At 35.0% G+C, this 19,837-nt stretch overlaps 1 protein-coding gene across 20 annotated transcripts in view; it reads left to right on the top strand.

The window, feature by feature from the left end:
• DOCK9 (dedicator of cytokinesis 9) overlaps positions 1-19,837 on the top strand; it is a 128,579-nt gene that overhangs the window by 68,843 nt on the left and 39,899 nt on the right. For all 20 annotated transcript variants that reach the window (XM_063336762.1, XM_063336868.1, XM_063336851.1 and 17 more), the window contains exons 19-33: positions 396-488; positions 769-892; positions 1,274-1,395; positions 2,875-2,961; positions 3,615-3,704; positions 8,283-8,398; positions 8,535-8,604; positions 8,741-8,866; positions 8,996-9,067; positions 13,835-13,981; positions 14,687-14,770; positions 15,400-15,511; positions 17,061-17,239; positions 18,034-18,150; positions 19,684-19,804. In XM_063336762.1, the coding sequence (XP_063192832.1) occupies positions 396-488; positions 769-892; positions 1,274-1,395; positions 2,875-2,961; positions 3,615-3,704; positions 8,283-8,398; positions 8,535-8,604; positions 8,741-8,866; positions 8,996-9,067; positions 13,835-13,981; positions 14,687-14,770; positions 15,400-15,511; positions 17,061-17,239; positions 18,034-18,150; positions 19,684-19,804 (1,660 nt within the window). The remainder of the gene's footprint in view (positions 1-395; positions 489-768; positions 893-1,273; positions 1,396-2,874; positions 2,962-3,614; positions 3,705-8,282; positions 8,399-8,534; positions 8,605-8,740; positions 8,867-8,995; positions 9,068-13,834; positions 13,982-14,686; positions 14,771-15,399; positions 15,512-17,060; positions 17,240-18,033; positions 18,151-19,683; positions 19,805-19,837) is intronic.

The raw sequence follows: 19,837 nt of genomic DNA, 5'->3' as shown, positions 1-19,837 counted from the left end.
ATTTCTTTCTAACAACAAAAATGCCAAGAATAAACTTGTTGTGAACAAGGGTGGCCTATGCCTACTCTACAGGAGTAGTTCTTTAAGTTAAAACAGTAAAGCTTTAGAGCGACTGCAAAGCCAAGCTCCATGTTTGTTTGTGAGCTACCACAGTGTGTAAGAGGTGTCTGGAAGAAAAGCAGAAAAACGTACAGGAATCCTGAAGTGAAATCAGTGTCAGCTCTACTGCACAGCAGGCAGACTACAGATCATGTAATTCCCTGTCTGTGCAAAGGAACCAAGTTAAATACAAGTTAAAATACTTCAAATTCAAGGTGAAACAGATTCTAAACTGAGAGTGAAAAAGGATCACAGGGTGGTTTTTTTTGTTCTTTTTTTCTTTCTTCTATTATTAGTGTATCTATGGTAGGCCAGGTGGACCAGTATTTACTAGAAGTGCGTTTGCTGCCGTTCTGCACCACCATCAAAATCCAGAGTTCTATGATGAGGTAAGCTACCTTTCTGAGGTAACTTTTACTGGTTTAAGTATTATGTAAGTTTAAAAAATCCAAGAAAAGATTTGAGGATTGCAAAGTTCTTGACAATTATTTCAGTTAAATCAGACCCCCCGTTTCACTGGAAGTAGATTTTTGTAAGTTTTGTGTGTGTGATTTGATCTTGCTTCAAATAACATATAACCTGGAATTGCTTTTTACATGTGCAGGCAGTAAGGCATGTCAGTGCTCTAGCTGAAGACTTCTACAAAGGTTATGATTCTTTGCCTTTCAGATTAAAATAGAATTGCCCACTCAGTTACATGAAAAGCACCATTTGTTGTTCACCTTCTACCATGTCAGCTGTGATAATTCAAGCAAAGGGAGTACAAAGAAGAAAGATGTTGTTGAAACACAAGGTTTGTACGCTAATGCTTTACTTTCAGTAACTACTGGGGAGATTTTATGAAGTATGCTCATATGGTAACCTGTGATTTTTGTGATCCATACAGCGCTTTCTAATTACATTATACTGACTGAAAGATTTCATTAAGTACTTATTTTAATTTAAATGTTTCAAATGTTGTTTTAGAATGTTTATAAAATATATGGGGGTTTCTTCAAACTCAGTGACAATTTGTTTGCCTTTTTAATTATTTCTAATCATTTGAGTTCAAATCATTTGGCCCTTGCAGTAACTGGTTTATGAATCACATATCAGAAGTGTACAGTAAGGGTTGTAAGGGTTTATGTAAAGATTCATAACATATTTTAAATTACTTGCCTTTCATGTTCCGTAGTTGGGTATTCTTGGCTTCCTCTAATAAAAGATGGAAGAGTGGTGACCAATGAGCAACACATCCCAGTGTCAGCAAATCTTCCATCAGGCTATCTTAGTTATCAAGAAGTGGGGGTTGGAAAGGTATGTTATATAAAATTGCTCTAATCTTTCAAAAACACACGTGGAGAGGAGGTTTGGTTGTAATTCCTCAGTCTGATAAGAGTTAAGTAATTTTCTAGTAGGATTTTTTTCTTTTATAGTTGAAATGGTGTGCTTTGCAAAAGTTAGACATCTGACTTAGAGGAAACAAACCAACCCAGACAGAAATAGGAGACAAAACTTAGGACTAAATTCTGACTTTTACAAGAATTTGAATCAACCTCCTGTAATATAGTTTTTCATTTAAATTGTTAAGTACTTATTTCTGTTATTATTTAGCTGATGTACTTAGGAAACGTTTGTTTCTTTTTTTTGTGGTACTAATTAGCTAGAAATTACAGTAACTTTAAATACATTAAACTATTTCGAGTTTATTAAGATATGCAAATAATCTGAAGTCCTTTACTAAATTTTTTTTAGCATTTCATGCTGTCTCCTTTCAGTAAGTCCTTTATTCCTGAAAAAGTCTTATTCTCACATCTTGATTTCTGTGATCTTTCTACTTCACTAGTAAAATTTATGGTTGTACTTTTCAAAGCAGAAAGCTTGCAAAATTGTAGTAATAAAAATGATACCGAGGAGAATACAAGATGTTAAATGTGGTAGGGGATTTGACTAAGAGAATGAAATGCAGAGACAAAATTTACTCACTTTGGAGGAAGAGGCCTAAAATCAACAGCCAGAGGTGCTGCTCTCCTCCTATTCTACCACCTTTTCTTTCTTAAACTCTGCTGTAAGCTTTCCAACCATCGTCTCCTTCACGTCTTTCATCTTTTCACATTTTAGGTGTATTCTTTATGCCTCTGCTGTTTGTCTCTGCTCATGCCCATGGGTAGAAGGTTAGGACCAATACGACTAGTTGTATATCTAGCAATAAAATATCTCCCTAACTGGTTATCAGGGTCAACAGCTGGGCATTCCCATTCTCAGTTCTTTGGAAATGAGATGGGAAGGAAGCACTGGCTGCTTCACGTATCAGTGACCTATGTTAAGGTTTAAACTGTGTCAGTGTCTGTGGAAATTCTTCTCAGAAAACTAGTACGTATTTCTCTCTAGTGAGAAGTTTCTTTGAGGAGTTGCAGGGGAAGTGTGAAATCTGTGACTTACAGAAAAGCAGGTTTGTTAGCCACTAAGGAAACTATTGTGGGACTTAAAAAAAAAAAAAAAAAAAAAAAAAAAAAAAGGTGGGGGGGGGGGATGCGCAAAAAAAAAAAAAAAAACAAACCCAACCCAAAACAAAGAAACCCCACAACACAAAACCCCAAAACATTTTAAGCTTCATAAATGCTTTTGGTAATATTGCCTGCATAATTTTCCTTTTTTTATGACTTTATTCATTGCACACATTTCTTCAACCTGGTTTTTTTTTAAAAAATTGTTGTTTGTGGTACTACAAACAAATTGTTTTGTTCTAGTATACTGCTATATTATTTTACTTCTCTTCCACATGTGTGTGCGCAGCATTCTGGTCCTGAAATTAAATGGGTAGATGGAGGCAAACAGCTGTTAAAAATATCAACTCATCTGGTGTCAACTGTGTATACACAGGTGAGTTATAAAACAAATTAAATCAGAGAAAGTTTTAGGAGTAATGTATGTTTATTATATGTATATACAATATTTGAGAAGATTCTTAAACTCAGTGTGTTGATATTTTATTTTTTTGTCTCTTGAACACTTTCCTTGGTATCTTTCTTTCACATCATCTGTGAAAAACAGTAGATCTTAAATGGAAGATATTCAAAATGTGGCCCTTTTGTCTAGCATTGTCATCTATTCCAATCTGAATTTTCATGTTAGATGAGAGGTCATAGTTGTCTGAAAGCTATTTACTGGCATGTCTACAAAGCGATGAGTCTGTTATAGCTGCTCTTAAAATACATATTGTGATCAGCTGGGATAACTAACATTAAGTATGCTATTTTCTGCATGTCAGTTGCTTTTCGTGAAATATACGTGGTGTTTTATATAATGGGTATTCCAAAATCACTGGAAATTTCTTATGTGGATTACAAAAAGAAATCAGTTACATGTAGACTAATTTAGTCTTTGGAGTAGTGCACTTCAGTTATTTTTGAAAATTGAATCTATGGACATGTATATGGATTTCTATTAAAAAATATTTTTAACGTGTTCTGTTTTCGATTATGGATAGTAATGTTAGATATTGTTTAATTTATTGTTCTTTTTGTCTTTGACAGGACCAGCACTTGCATAATTTTTTTCAGTACTGTCAGAAGACAGAGTCTGGAGCACGTGCACTAGGAACTGATCTTGTAAAATATCTTAAGGTATAAAATGGCAGTGAATAACCTACGTTATTTTTTTATACTTTTGCAAAGCCTAGGAGCTTCAGACATTTTTTAGGTCTCTTTAATGGAATATGCAGTATAAAAAGAAAAAAAGATACTCCTGCCCTAGATAACTTACAATTGCAATATAAGAGGAAGCCATGAGGAAATAATGAGACATTATTGATCAGTCTTATGTGTGATGATTTCAAAACACTAATGGCTTAGTTTGTCAACAGAATCAAATTGAACTCACATGGGAATGGTAAGGAATGATGACTCTTAATTTTCTAAAATTTTGCTTAGGGGGTCATAATTGTCATGTTTACCGTCCTCTTTCAGGATTAGACCAATAGAGCACCTGGTTTCCACAGCAATTTTGTTTTTACCGAGACCCATTTTCTTAGGCACAAAAATCAGTAGGCTGATTTTCTTAGGCGCAACAGAGTTTATTGTTGTAACTGAATACCACTGATTAATAAAACTAGACTGTGTACTCCGGTCATTTAAGAACTTAACTATTGAATGTGGCACACTTATGAAGTGGACTCGCTTTGTGACCTTGGTTATGTCAAAACCATACCTCTGAGCCCTCTTCCTTGCCCCAAGACCTCTTGTGGTCAACTTTGGTACGAAACAGAACGCAGTACATTAACAGCAGGAAGGTGGAATAGGTCTATTTGGAAATAGTTTTGGTTTTTAATTATTATTACCTTTTTTTTTACTGATAGACCTGTTTCTTGGTCTCCTATTTGTCTTTATCTTTCTGAAATTTTGCAATCCCAAAACATGCTGGCAGAGCATGTGACAATAATACCACTCTTTAGAATGGATTCTGGCAATGGTAGCTTCACATCAAAAGGATAAGGCAAAGAACAAGTAGTCTTGTAGCTGAACTTCATAATCCCCTGTTGTTACTTGGAATGAGTCATTAGAGATGCCTCTCACTGGGGTTTCTGCTACTGACATTCTTGTTTTGATATAAGATGTCCTTTCTCTGTGTTTCTCACTTAAAGTATCTGTTTCAAGTTCCTTGGTAGTTTTAGATCCGGAGCCATCCTTATTTCCACTGCTTTCTGCAGCAGTAATTGTACCAAATGGTCCCCAATTAGGTGGCGCTAGCACTAAACCTGGTAGTGTTTTGGCTTTAAAAGTCAGCACTCTGCAGTATTAAGAGGCCCTACTGGAGTTAGAGGCAGCTTATGTGAAGAAATGCTCCCTGATACAACACTTGCCTATCTTCTGTCATTGTGACACTTTTCAAAATATAGTCTTTCGAACTGTGTATATGTGGTTTGTTCCCTGAAGAAATCTCTCCAATAGAGGCAGAAAAGCAGAACTGCTGCTTTCAGAGTATTTCATCTTGCCTTGAGGCCAAGGGGAATATTCTGTCTTTCCCCAAGTAATCCTTCCGGGAGATTGTGATCCTGCCGTCTGAGATGTCTGTTTGAAGAAAGGAACATCTTTACTTCCCACTTCCTACTGTTGGTACTTTTTTGGCAAGGGATTTAAAGTTGTTGGTATTCAATTTCCTCCCATGTTACATGAAAATACAAACAAAGGAATCGTCCAGATTTCTATAAGTCCTAATTCATAAAAGGCTTTTTTTCTCATTGGTACAGCTTTCCCTTCTTGTCCTCTGGTTTTGGTTTTGAGATCAGTTGGGACACTGAACCTTTTATCATTGGGCTTAACCTGTCTTTCTTTCTCTCCACATAATAAAGATGGTATATTCTGAGTATCTGTCATGATGAGTGAGAGGTCTTGGAGTCTGACCTGTGGCTCATTGAAGCTCTTTAAAATTGTCAGTATTGTTTTCATCACTTTTTTTCAAGGGATGTGGCCTTCCTGCTACTTGAGGTGCCAGAGAAAATAGCAGATGTTTCCTGGTATCAAGAAGAAGGGAAGGATTATTGCCCATACTGGACCTCAGGGAATTTAATATCTTTGTTGATAAGTTCAGGTGAAAAAACAGAATTTGCTTTTTCTGATGCTATAATATGGAGCCGTTTGTCTGGGAAACAGTCAGATGTTACATGAGAAGAGCCGTTATTACTAAAATCTCTGCATACGTGACAATTCTGCATCAGTGCTATTAAAAAATCAGTTTGCATACCATGGAGAGCCTCTTTACCAGGGTCCTGGCAGCAGTGACTCTTCATCTTATGAGGAATGGAATGGCCCTGTACTTTGATGTGGGCAGTTGGTTGATTCTTACTTCAGGAGCTGAAACTGTAAACAACGCGCAGTCAGTTTCTGACCTGTTTGATTCATTGGAATTCACAGTACTTCAAGAAATCCCACTGTTTCTTAAGTTTACCAGAACTCTACTTGAATCTGATGTAATCAAAATCTCTTCCAGGGACTAGCATGGCAATTTCAGATTTATGTTGCTGCCCACTGATGGTCAAAAATGACAATTGGCTGGAATCATAGGCTTGATTCTCTTCTTGATATTCACAACTCTTGTTAGCCTGGTAGAACAAAATGACTATCAGCTATTGAAGCATCGTTTTAAGGAAAGCTCAAAAGAACACTTCCTCACATCACTCCCAAATCACATAATTTAATTCAGTCATATATGATCACATATGCTGTAATATGTTTCAGTAGCTTATTCCTTTGCTTAAACACTTAATTTATTTACATTTATATTAATTCTACAGTAGCAGATTCTTTAGGTTCAGTGACAAGACCATGTCTTGCCAAAGTCCCTGGAACAGAATAATGCGACCTTTATAAGTCTTTAACTCTACAATACCTCTTTATAGCTGTTGCTTGTCGTCAAACACCAGAATACTGTCACCGCACAGTACAGTATGAACATGTTCCATGCCACCAGATTAGCACATCATATTGACTTTATTCCCTCGCTTCATGGTAACAGAAAACAAATACTATCTTCTGTGTTAAATACAAATTATGGCTGTTCTCAATTCCATTGGGCCTAATTCCTGTCTAGCTTTGCCTCCCAAGGACCTAAATACTTTTTGCTTCTGTGTATTGAGAGCTCGCCTCCTGTACCTACCTGTGCCAGACTTGACCAGCCTGTGTCTAACCAGCCTGGCTAAATGTTTTTGTTTTTTTTTTTTTTTTAAAGATCAACGTTTCAGTTTGCTGGTGACAGTTCCCTGCAGGTAATGTCTATGCTATAATGGCAATGACACATTTAAATACCTAGGATTTACTTTCCTCCACGAAGTCAGTGTGCTACTGGCAGAGTAGCTTGAGTTACTGAACCTGACGAGTGTTCTATTCTCTGTTCTATCTGTTCTTGCCCTCCCTAACAGGATTTTGTGTGAGCACCATCTGACACTTCTAATTAAAGGTTTTCTGAGACTCACCTGACTCAAGATGTTTGCTTTCCTTCATGTTTCATGAGCCCAAACATCACTTAGCATCTCATAAGTTGAGGTATCTGCATGCAGTTACCTGCGTTGCTGCCTGAGGGATCAAAGGGCACAGCTGCTTCTGGCAGTCTAAGTGTAATTGAGTACTCAAAGGCATCAGAAATAGGGTTACGAGTTGTTTCAGAGTCCTGCTTAAAAGAGCACCTCTACCAAAAAACATCTGCATCCTGGACAAAAGTGTGAGCCGAAGTTCGATTTGCATGTCCACCCAATGCTCTAATGTTCAAGAGCTAGAGAAAAGATTTTGCAGTGTATGACTGCTGTTTGCAAGAAAAATCACACATCACGTAGAAGGGAAGACTGTTTTGAGTCCTGAATAGCGCGAATGTGCCTACAGGCACAGTTCAAAGACATGACAGCTACTTAACACTGAATGGAAATGTTGGAAATGTGTTGTCTGCGTACATGTTTAGCAAATATACTCTTTTTTTTTTTTTTTTTTTTTTTTTTGTCAAACTCCCCTTAACTCCAAGGAATTTTGTGGCATAAAACAATGTAGGATGAAATGCCATCACTGCCTTTCATGTCAGGGTGGTTATGTCTGTAATATCTTTTGCATGTGATGGAATGCAAAGGCATATCATGAAGAAGTTGGGTGGTTAATAATTCACTGTCTCCAATTTCCAGCATTAGGTAACTAGGGATTTTACTTCATTCTATTTTTTTAACATAGTAGTTTATTATTTTGCAGTAACTAGTATAACTAGTATTACACTTATCACAGGTAAGCATGTGTACATCATACATCACATCTGTATGGTTTTGTGTAACTCCTGTTTGCTAAATATCTTCATTGGTGGATGAAAGAGCAAAGTATTCCAGAGTGTCAGCGCCAGCTTGCTGTGGTATACACAAGTTGTCTTTTCATTGAAACATTACCTAGTATGCATTTGAGTGGAAAAGTACAAATAACTACTTCTAAAGTCCTTTTAATAGTGCCTAAGTTTTATCCCTAATTTACCTAAATGTAGAAAATATTTGCCAAACATTTATGTTGGAAACTATTTTCAATTGCATTCTGTCCAGTTGTATTTCAGATAATTAACACCAAATAGTGCAAGCAGCATCTATTTTTGAAAAAAGACTTGCATTAAAATTTATTGTTTCAGAACTTGTGGTTTAAATGCTGTTTTTTGAAGGGATTGACAGTATTACTGCTTTCTTTCAGAGCCTTCATGCTATGGAAGGTCATGTGATGATAGCTTTCCTGCCAACTGTTCTAAATCAGCTGTTTAGAGTTCTCACTAGAGCAACTCAAGAGGAAGTTGCAGTCAATGTGACGAGGTAAAGAATTTTACGTGCTTCTTAGAGTTTAAGTGATGACTGCATCATCACACAAATCTGTAACTGAGTAGCGTTTTTGCTATTGCAGTCATAGCTTTCTTTGTAGACTTACGTGCTTTGTCTTCTGTCTGTTTAGGGTTATTATCCATATTGTTGCTCAGTGTCATGAAGAAGGCTTGGATAGCTACCTGAGGTCTTATGTCAAGGTAGGTAGAAGTAAATGAAATGTTTCCTTTTTTATTTCTTTAAAAGGAGTATATTTAAATTTAGTTGTGCTGTTTAAATTCAGTTGTTTCATATTATGTCATAGTTTCATATTATATTCCGGTTTTCTTCCGCAAGTATGCATATAAAGCAGAACCCTATGTTGCTTCTGAATATAAGACAGTACATGAAGAACTGACAAAGTCCATGACGACAATTTTAAAGCCATCTGCTGACTTTCTTACAAGCAACAAGCTACTTAAGGTATATATTGAACTATACTTTTTACCATATGTTCTTATCTGGTCAAAACTGAGGAATAGGAACTAATTGTATTGAAATAGTTGTTGAATGCATGTGGCAATTTTACAGAATGTTTTCTTTTCTCTGCAGTATTCATGGTTTTTCTTTGAAGTTCTGATAAAATCAATGGCTCAGCATTTGATAGAAAACTCTAAAGTGAAGGTATGTCAACTTTTGCAGAAAATAATGTTATTCTAAAGAGAATTTATATAGTCTCTTCTTTCTCCAATCATGTATTTTTATTGCATATTAGAAAAAAAAATTTTATATTGTGGTTATGATTTATACATAGTAACTTTATAAGAAAGGGAGGGGAAAAAGCAAAGCAGCATGAGAAAACAGTTGAAATATTAGACAGAAAAAACTACAGGGCTAGATTCAATGTTGTTATAAAAGGACAAAAACCCCTTAAAATCCATACTGTAGAGCAGTCTGTGTAAATCATCACTCTTTAGTAAGGTTTTTTTAATGCCTATGGTACAATGAAGCTGGAAGCAATAGATAGTGGTCTTTGACGTAAAAGCCCCGTGGGGGCTTTTTCCCGAGCGGTACAGTAGCTGTGATATAAAATTACTCTCAGAAGAGTGAATCATGCAGTTTACAATCCTTCTATGTGCGGTGAGAAGTATCAGTATTTAATTCTGTGTTATTTCTTATGCTGATACATAATTTGCAGAATATCATAATAGAGAGAAAAGGAAGAGCATGATTTATGGATTCAAGTTGAACTTGAACTCATTCTACTGAAATACATCACTAGGTAAAGATACCAGGCTTCAGTATTGCACCCCTTGTAGAAATTGAAATTTGAAGAAGAGAGTGATCTCCTTTCTGTTACTAAAAAGAGAGGATGAAATAATTTTTGTTTTTTAAATAAAATCTCAGTTTTTAATTGGAGCAGTGGTACTGGAAATGCTGGAACCTTTATTGGGTGATTTTTTTTTTTTTTTTTTTTTTTTTTTTTTTTTTTAGAAACAGGTTAGGCAATTGTCAGGAAAGACATGTTTTGCACAAAACAACATGACACTCTCCAATGTAGAGACATAAACTTTTACCTGGTATTTGTACTTCATTTAATCTAGAAATAGGTCTGCAGTTTGAGGGGGTGGTCATAGTTGAGCATTTACATGGTACAAGGACTACAGATTTAAGTGTCTTCTGAAGTGTGAAAGAGGGCAAGCTTTTATTGCTAACTTCTTAAACTGTCTAGGGAACTGCGACAGCTACCATTTGTTTAGGAGCTTTTAGAATGGAAATATATGCATAACGGGTTTGCTGGGCGTGTAGCGCAGTGCATCCTTTCACATTTAAGATGTCAAACTTCTTGCTCGTGTGAACTGATTAGCTGTTTGGGAATTCCTCAAAATTTATAGCAAAAAGAAAAGACAACCTTTTCTACCACTAATCAATAGAAATACTGTTTAATGCAAATCCAAGTAAGAATAATATTTCAGATGGACTTTCTTCTGTTCTTCACTCTTTTTTTTTTCCTGTTTCATAGTATCTGTTCAAATAATTTGGAATCTGTAAACTTATATTTTCATTATTGATTTGATGTTCCTTGAAGGAGTCTGTGCCTCTGTTCACTCTGTGAATGGAGTACTACTTATTTCACCCCCCTATTTTGAACTTATCATAATCAGTTTAATTAATTGTATCAATTTAATTAATCATTTAAACTGAAATGAAAGTATAATCTTATAAAGCAGAAAACATTGATTCATATTTAAAGGTGAAAATTTCTAGAGACTTTCTAGAATTGAATTAGAATTTTATAATTTAAAAATTACATTGAAAAGAATGGAAAGAATTTTTGTTGGTTTCAGTACTTACCTGACAGTACTGGCAGTACTTTTTATTTTACAGTATTCAGGTCTGTGAGAAGATGCATTTTTTTCTAATTATAGAATGTGGTGCATCTGGGCAAGGTTTTCAAAACATGGTGTGTGTGGAACTTGTATAGCTTGAGGATGTTTTCTCTTGGATTTGGTAGGTGATACTCTGAAAAACAGCAACATGCTAGTTTTGCTGGGCTAAACAAAGTTTATTTAGTTTTTCCTGATTTTAACAAACTTGCAGAAATCCTCACAAGTTTGGAAACAGTGTATTGGTTTAAAAAAAACTTCAAAGAAACCACTAACTTGCTGCCATGCAAACCCATTTCCTTAATTTAATTATAACTTCCTTACAATAGGGATTACATTTTTAAATTGAGATCAGATGGTGGATAAAATAAGTACAGTAGAATGTCATCTTTTTTTAAAGCAGGAATCTGTGTAAACGAACAAAAAACAAATGTAATTTACTTTTCAGAATGACTCAGCCAGTGTCCATGTTTTTAGTATCCTTTCCCATGTAATCTGCATTTCTTGTATAGTATGGTATTCTACCATTGCTGAGCATTCACGTTACTACTAGTTCTTGATATTTTTTTTTTAATTTTTTAGTATTATTTCTTTCCTCCACAAGTGCTATACTGACTCATTTCCTCAGTGTTTCTGTAATCCTAATAATAAATTATATTTGGAGAGCATGACATATACATCTGAGGAACAAATTCAATTTGACAAGACTTTCACTTTAGGGAAAACAAAGTTGTTAAAGGAACAGTGTGTCAGTTATTGAGACTGATTTGATTACCTGGTGTTATGGAAATATGGTGTGAATTGGGGTCGGCAAAACTAATACTCAGAAAGACTTCCATCTCTTTGATTTGATCTAAATACTTACGGTACTTTTAACTCTAAGAGACCCCATTTTATTTCAGAAAATAAGGATGCACAGTGAGGTTTTTTTTTATAGACTTAGTAGGTTCCATGGCCATAAATCTTCCTACGATGATAACAGTTCATGCAGAGATTTTCTTATGCAGCACAGAAACTACCAAAATGATGCCATGTTTTTTGTTAGGACTTGTAGGTATAGAAGCGTGCAGAAAAAAAAAAAACCAAGCCAAACTAAAACCCAAAAAACCCCACCCCCAAAACCCTGAGCATGATACTGAGAAATGTATGTTTGGTTTCTGTTGTTGTCCTACTCAATAGAATGTTCTGCATGCTAGGTGTATTATTGTATAGGAACCTCATTCATTTCAGGTTAATATTTTGTTTGGTTTTAATTGTATCTTCAAAAGCAGGCTCCAAATAGGAACTGTTCAATTGTACAAAGGAAAGAAATTCTTTTAACGGACCCCTTTAGATTCTAGTACTTTCCTGTGTATCACCTTGAATGGCTGTCATTTCCCGTTCCTCCCCTGCAATAACATGATGTAAGGTTCATAGCTTATAAACTACTGGAGTGAGTTTTTATGACAGATTTTTGTTGTCTCCACATTTCATGTTAAAAAAGATGTTTCTGCTTTTAGAACTAACCTTGTTGTCATCTTCCCTGTGACATGAAAGAAAAAGGAGCAGAATTCACCTCTTGTTTGCACGTATCCTCATTCCTGAACATCGCTTCTTGATTTACAAACCCCTTAGATATCAAATAAATTATTTTTCCAGCTTTTTTCTGTCTTACTGAGTAAAGGAATAAATGGAACATGAATTCAGATATTTCCTGCTTATGAGATCCGATAAAAACGTGCATTTATGGGTGCAGCAAAATTATTTCTGTAGCAGGAATTTTGTAGTATTTTTAAAAATACTTAATTACTGTCCAACAAAGGCTGAGTTACAAGGACACTGAATGGCATATCCACCAACAGAATTTTTAATTGTTAATTGTTATTTCATTAACGAATGGTGTTGGTATTTATTCAGGGATCTTTTTCAACCTTAATATCTATTAAAAAAAAAAATAGAACTAGAGACTTTGGAATTCCAACACCAAGGGAGCAAATTGTGTAATCATTGATTTATGCAGGGCCTTGACAATGACTTGTTCTGCCTAGGAATGTTGCATTCAATATAGTTAAAATAACTTACTTAAGTAACAAAGTATTCAGAGCACTTGGATGTTTTGATTTCAGTTTTCAGAAAGAAAAGACATAATGACTGTACAGTTGAAACAGTTTTTGATAACATCAACTTCTTCAGCCTCACACCACCTGTCATTAAGTCCCTTCAGACAAAAGACAGAATCTTTATTAAAGATTGTAAGATGTAGAGAAATAAAAGAGGCTCTGCAGTGCCAAAAAGCTGAAGAGAACTTACTGACCAATACTGTTCAGAATGAACAAAATCATTGAAGATAGCATAGATGGTGAGGGGAAAGCAGGAAATTGTGAACGCAGAGGAAATCTTTTAAGTTAACTGGCAAACTACCTAAAAGCAAAGGAAAAAATTCTGATTGTGGAAACTTAAAAACATGGAGAGTAAGATTTTGAAGCCTCGAAGAGCTGGGATTTGAAGTCACTGATGAGCAAGAGAAAGAAAGAAGCATGGATGAGAATTTCCACAATGGAAAAAGGCAAAGGAGTTACTAAAAAGCTAGTTGCAGAACAGGAAAAACTGGGTATTTTTTCGAAATAGAAAAGGGAGTCTGATAATGCAGTTACTGTATGTGAACCAGCTGGTGTCTGCTTTGGAAAGGAAGATGGATAAAATTAAAAGATTCCCTTTTATTCTTGGCTTCTGTCATCAAGTTTAGTGTAGTATACAAAATTATTAATGCATTACACTTACAAACTTTTATACATGTGTTTTTGTCATCAAAGACTGCCTTGCCTGAATTTTAATAACAGATGTTAGTGCATGTTGTAATATTTTTCTTTTAACCAAATGCTCTTTTTTCACCCTCAGTCTAGAAAGTTCAGGAAGATCTTGAATTTAAAGAAAATGTTGCTTTAAATGACAAACGAGAAAATTTGAAAGCTTTCTTTGTCTCCCTTCTCCCTGTCAGGTTATCTATATCTTATCTAAAGTAAGTTTTCTGATATATTTTGGTGTTATAAACTATATTAAATATTATGTCTGAATTTGTTTCTAGCTGTTGCGAAACCAGAGATTTTCCGCTTCCTTTCATCATGCAGTTGAAACAGTTGTTAATATGCTAATGCCACACATCACTCAGAAGTACAGAGACAATCCAGAGGCTTCAAAGAATGCAAACCATAGTCTTGCTGCCTTTATAAAAGTAAGTACACAAGTGACTTGGGCTCTGCGGTTACTTTTTCAGTAATACTGCTTCATGCATTTTAAAGAGTGTTAAAACCCACTCATATAAAATTGAATAAGCATCATGCTTTTTAAGTATAATTCTATGTCCAAGTTAAAATGCATTGAAGTATAATTTGCATCTTCTGTAATCAAGAAGACATCTGTTCAAAAGTTTGATAATTTTTAAATGAATCTATATTTTATCCAAAATGTATTTTGATTTTTCTTTTTTTTTCTCCTTTAAAAATATTATCTAGGTTGCCTTCTAATCCTATAACAGCTTCATACATTGAGTGGTGTTTTATTTGCATGCTGTTTATGTAGACAGACTTTCAGTGTCTTTCCTTTTTCAGCCAATAACATCCAGTAGGGAGAAAAAAGGATGGGAAATAGAATGGTGGATAAAGCTGCTAGTGCCATGTAATTTTCATTTCTGTCAAGATATAGCTCTTCTCTTCAAACTGCTTTTTATTTACAATTTGCTTATATTCTGCACTCTAAGGGAAAATTTGGTATTCATATATGTATACATATATTTAGTTTGTTTTATTTTTTTTTTATATTCAAACTGAAATATCAATAATGTGTTTGGAAAATAAACTTGTTAAATACAGAAATATCATTACTGAGCACTGAGACAGTACTAAATCATCACTATCTTGGTTTTGCTTATTTTCCCCAGAGGTGTTTTACTTTTATGGATAGAGGCTTTGTTTTCAAGCAAATCAATAACTACATCAGCTGCTTTGCCCCAGGAGATCCGAAGGTACTCAGTGTTTTTGAAAAAACTACTTTTAGGAGCTGCCTCTTCTTGATGCATGTGGATAGAGTCCTGCATTAATTCTTCAGACTTCTTCCTAGTTACATTAAAAGTCCCTGTGCTGTGCCTATAGCATTTTTTTCCCATCAAATCACCTTTCATATTTTGATTCCCATCTTCAGGGAAGATGGCAACTTTATCACCCTAGAGTGTGTGTATTGTGAAAGTGGTGGGGGGTGGGGGTGCAACACTAAGCAGAAATTTTAAGCCTGAATGTGAGTGGCCAAAGTTGGAATTTACATCTGATAAATTTTGGTATACATTTACTCTAGTGGTGAAAGCATGTACCAGATGTCCAAAGAATTTCTTCTGTGGGTCCGAACTTTTCTTACATCAATACGTAATGTGCTAGTAAACTTTGGATAATGGGAACAGTAAATAGAATTATATCCAGTTATCAAGTATGAATTATGCTGGAATTATTTTATACTGACATATGGAACTTTGACAAGTCTATATCCTTCATACTGCAAGACTGAGAGAAATCACCCTTTTGTGTTAGAAAGATGGTTTTAATGTGTTACTCAAATCACTGCATCAGTTGTTTAATTTGTCCTTTAAAATTACTTTTGCAGACTCTTTTCGAATTCAAATTTGAATTTCTCCGTGTGGTCTGTAATCATGAGCACTACATACCTCTGAATCTACCAATGCCGTTTGGAAAAGGCAGAGTTCAGAGATATCAAGGTAAATTCTTCCAAAGAAGTGTATGGTACGTCTGTTAGATGTCACCATTTTGTTATTAGATGTGTAGACTGTGTAACTTCAGATGAGATGTTGGAAACCTTGAAGTTGTTAAACAGAAGCCTAAAGTTGTAATCTTTTCATTTAAACTTAAAGGAATAGTTTAGGTAGCAGGGTAATCTATCCAAAGTATCTAGTCATTAAAAGAAATAGTAAACTACATCCTTGACTCTGCCTCCATTTCCTGCTATGATTATTAAGTTTGCTTTTTTTTCATGAGTTAGGTTTTAATTCACTAGCTGTGCAAGCCTGCAGGACTCCTGTAGGTAGGTGTGCAGTGTGAGGTTTGGCGTGCTCTTTTTTTTTTTTTTTTTTTTTTCCTTTTCCATTTTTCATATACCCATTCAGGTTAAAAGGAACTTCATTAGGTCTGTAGTAATCTCCTGCTCAGGTCACCTCAAGCCTTCCCTTCTCCAGGTGAAACAAGCTCAGTTCCCTCAATTTCTCTTGATAGGGCATGTGCTCCAGCCCTCTACCTACCTTGGTGGTCCTTCACTGAAGTCAATCAAGTTAAGATCTTTCTTGTACTAGGAAGGCACAAATACTACACACAGTATTACACACGTGTCTAACAAGTGCTAAGTAAAGGGGAATAAATACTTCCCTTGGTAAACTGGCAATGATCCTGTTGATAACATCCCAGTATGCTGTTAGCCTTCGTTGTTGCCAGGATGCCGTGCTAATTCCTGTTGAAGCTACAGTCCACCTGGACCCCTAGGTGTTTTTCAGCAGAGCTGCTCCCAATCTAGTCATTCCACAGCTGGTACCATTGCCGGAAGTTCATCCATCCCAGGTGCACAATTTGGCATTTGTCCTCGTTGAATTTAATTGACCTTTCTGTCGACCTGTTCCTGTAGAATCTAGATTCTTCTAAAATGCAGCCCTGCCCTTGAGCGTATGGACTGTACCCCATCCACAAACTTGATGAGGGTGCACTCAATTCTCCTCTTTCAGGTCATTGATGGAGTAGTATTATGTAGGGTAGACCCTGGGAAACTGCTCTTGTAGCTGGTCTCCTTCAAATTTACTAATCTAGGACTGAACCACAGACTAAAAATTAAATTATACTTCTACCATGCAACTAAATTCCTGAAAGATAGAATTTGCACAACCTTTGCGCACTGTAAGTGTTTCAGTGCCTCGATATAGACTTAAAATTTGAATTTGGAGTTGTAAGATGTTGGTCCAAGTAAATTTAATAGGAACACTTTTGAATATTGGGCAGTATTTAAAATATGTATCTTTTTAAAATAACGTATTTAGATTTATCTGTGTTCTGTTGATTGAATATATGTTATCCTTGTCTTTTTAATAAATGCATCATTATGCAGTGAATTGGGCTGGGGGTATATTAATGATTAAATGTTACATATGTATGAATATATATGAATTTGTCAATAATGTTGGAAACATTTTAGTTCAGCCTTAAGCTAATGGATAAATTGACTTAAATTATACCATTCCTTACATAGAACTTGTACTTTACTTCCAGACCTTCACCTGGACTACTCATTAACTGATGAGTTCTGTAAAAATCACTTCTTAGTGGGACTGCTTCTGAGGGAGGTGGGCAATGCATTACAGGAGTTCAGAGACGTGCGGCAGATTGCTATTAGTGTGCTCAAGAATTTGATGATAAAGCATTCTTTTGATGACAGATATGCTTCCAGGGTAAGTGTATTGCTATTCTAGTAGTACAAAATAATAAATATTAAGTTTGCACACACACAGAAAATTTTTTTTTCTTTCACAAAAAACTTGTTAATTTGCAGTAATGCTATTTCTGTTCAGACTGTGATTAAAAATATGTATGAAAATTATATCAAAATGAATTGGTAAATCCCATATTTTTACCAAATCAAAGCACAAGGCACCTTCTAACATAGTTACATGTGTCTATTATATTTTAGCACAGTATAATCTAACTGTTATTCTTAAAGTAATCAGATTTTTACGAATGTTTTTAAAGCTCTTATTTTCATTAAACATTAACTAGTAATATTTCGCAGCTTTCCTTCCATCATCTATTATTTGTCAAATGAGTATAAGAAAGCTTTTGAGTGATTTTTAATTTTCTTGACTTAATTCTTAACATCAGCTGTGCTGTGGAGAAGCCATAAAATTTTAATGGAACATGTCATTAATTTATCAAGCTAACATAATATTTATTTACTTGGTTTGTCTTAGCTAAAATCACATTAATATAGTGGTTTTTTCTGCATTATGTGGAAACAGTAAATAAAATTTACTGACCTTCTGTAAATAAGAATTAAATGCAGTGATGATCACTCGTTTTGCCTTTTATGAACTTATGAATGGGGGCTCTGGCTTGGCAAATATTTATTAAATGCTCCTTTTTTGTAACTTAGGAGTGAATAGCTTAAAAAATATTAAAAATATTAAAAAAAATTAATGATTAAAAATTAAATCTGTAATTTGATAATGAACTGTTAAACTCTATTTAGAGCCATCAAGCAAGAATAGCCACTATGTATTTGCCACTCTTTGGACTGCTCATAGAAAATGTTCAGCGAATCAATGTTAAAGATGTGTCTCCATTTCCTGTTAACCCTTCCAGCAACGTGAGTGACCATTTCTATTTGATATTCTGAATTATTTTTTTCATAATTTATTGGTAACATGTATATGGAATGCCATACTTCTGGCAAACAGAGTTTCATAAGCTTCAGAATTCTGCAAGTTTGTACTCCTTGCTTTTGATAGAATCATAGAATGGTTCGGGTTGGAAGGGACCTTAAGGATCCATGTAGTTCCAACCCCCCTGCCATGGGCAGGGACACCTCCCACTAGGCCAGGTTCCTCAAAGTCTAGTGGGAAACTGTAAGATTAAAAGCTTAGTTAACCTTCATGATTTTGGCTGCAGTTTGTCTGGTCCAGCTAAGTTACGCCTAACATGATAATTGGTTAATTTGGTCCTACATACAGGTTACGGTGCCTTTATTGATCTTTACATGAACCTCTGAAGGTCTTTGGAGAATGCTAGGTCACAAAGATTGCCACAGCATCATTCTAATGCCATGTGATCATACTGCCATGTCACATCCACTTTTTCTATATCTCTGGTGCATGTGTCTGTGTTTCAATACAAACTACACACCAAACAGGATTGGACCTTCTGCATCTTTTTGAGTGCTCTAAGAAAAGCAGCCAAAATAGCTGAAGGAACAATGTATTTCAAGTAAAAAATATCAGTTGTTTCTACAATTTAATGGCCTTCCTTTTTGTATCTGTTAACCAGTTTTGATACATTTTTTGTGAGAGGAGATTTCATTGAATTGTCTCTGTTTTTTACTCAAAAATTACACTTCCCTTTAGTCTGCCTGCTAGTTTGTATAAACAGTTTGCCTCTATTCTTATAGATTCTGGCATTGAAGGCACTTGCACGTACTTCATTTTTATGCAAGAGGATACTCTCCCGACATCTAACACATAGTTATGTTGACTCAAATCCCAACAGATACGTTAGTTGCTATTGCTGTTCAGCAGAAAAAAAAATGCATATTGGTCATAGATTTTTAAAAAGATCTTATTTTCCAGTTTAGTCTAACACTGAAATAAATGGACCACAAAAAAAAAAAAAAAATTTAATTTTCTAGAAATTAGAGAAAAAATTTTAACCTTAAAGGAGTGTGCTTTTGGAACAGCTCTAGTGTAAGAGGGCTACAGGAGAATGAATTCAAATGGAATTTGTGAAGATGTATATTGATATATCATAGTTGCATACAATTTTTGAATCGAAGATTTTATTATTAATGTATTTTATTTTTGCCCGTATCTTGCTGTATTCCATTTGGTATCAAGAAATTCACGATACCCTTCCACCAAGAGAAATGTTTGGGTATTTGAAATAAAAGTAATTTGGATCTTCGGGCAATATCTGTTTTATAGTGTTTAAAATTCAATGGAATATTAAATTCTTCAATGTTTCCTGAGGGATCTTAAGTTTGTGCAAATAGCCGAACATCTCATTCCTTCCTTTTGAGCATATTTAATAGAAATTAAAATTTAAGAAACAAATATATAACAAATACCGGTCTCGAAGATAAAGTATGTCATATTCACAATAATCTAATTTTCCTCTCTTTTCCGAACAGAGTGCAAAGGATGATGCACTTAATTTGCCAACTGCAAGTCAGCTAGTAACACCACAAAAATCAGGAAACACATTGGATAACAATCTTCCTAAAGATCTATTTGGTGTTATCTCTGGCATTGGTAAGCACTTAAAAAATACAATAATTTAAAAAG

Source organism: Chroicocephalus ridibundus, chromosome 1, assembly GCF_963924245.1.
Source record: "Chroicocephalus ridibundus chromosome 1, bChrRid1.1, whole genome shotgun sequence".
Lineage (NCBI taxonomy): Eukaryota > Metazoa > Chordata > Aves > Charadriiformes > Laridae > Chroicocephalus > Chroicocephalus ridibundus.
This window is presented reverse-complemented; position numbering and strand designations above follow the sequence as displayed.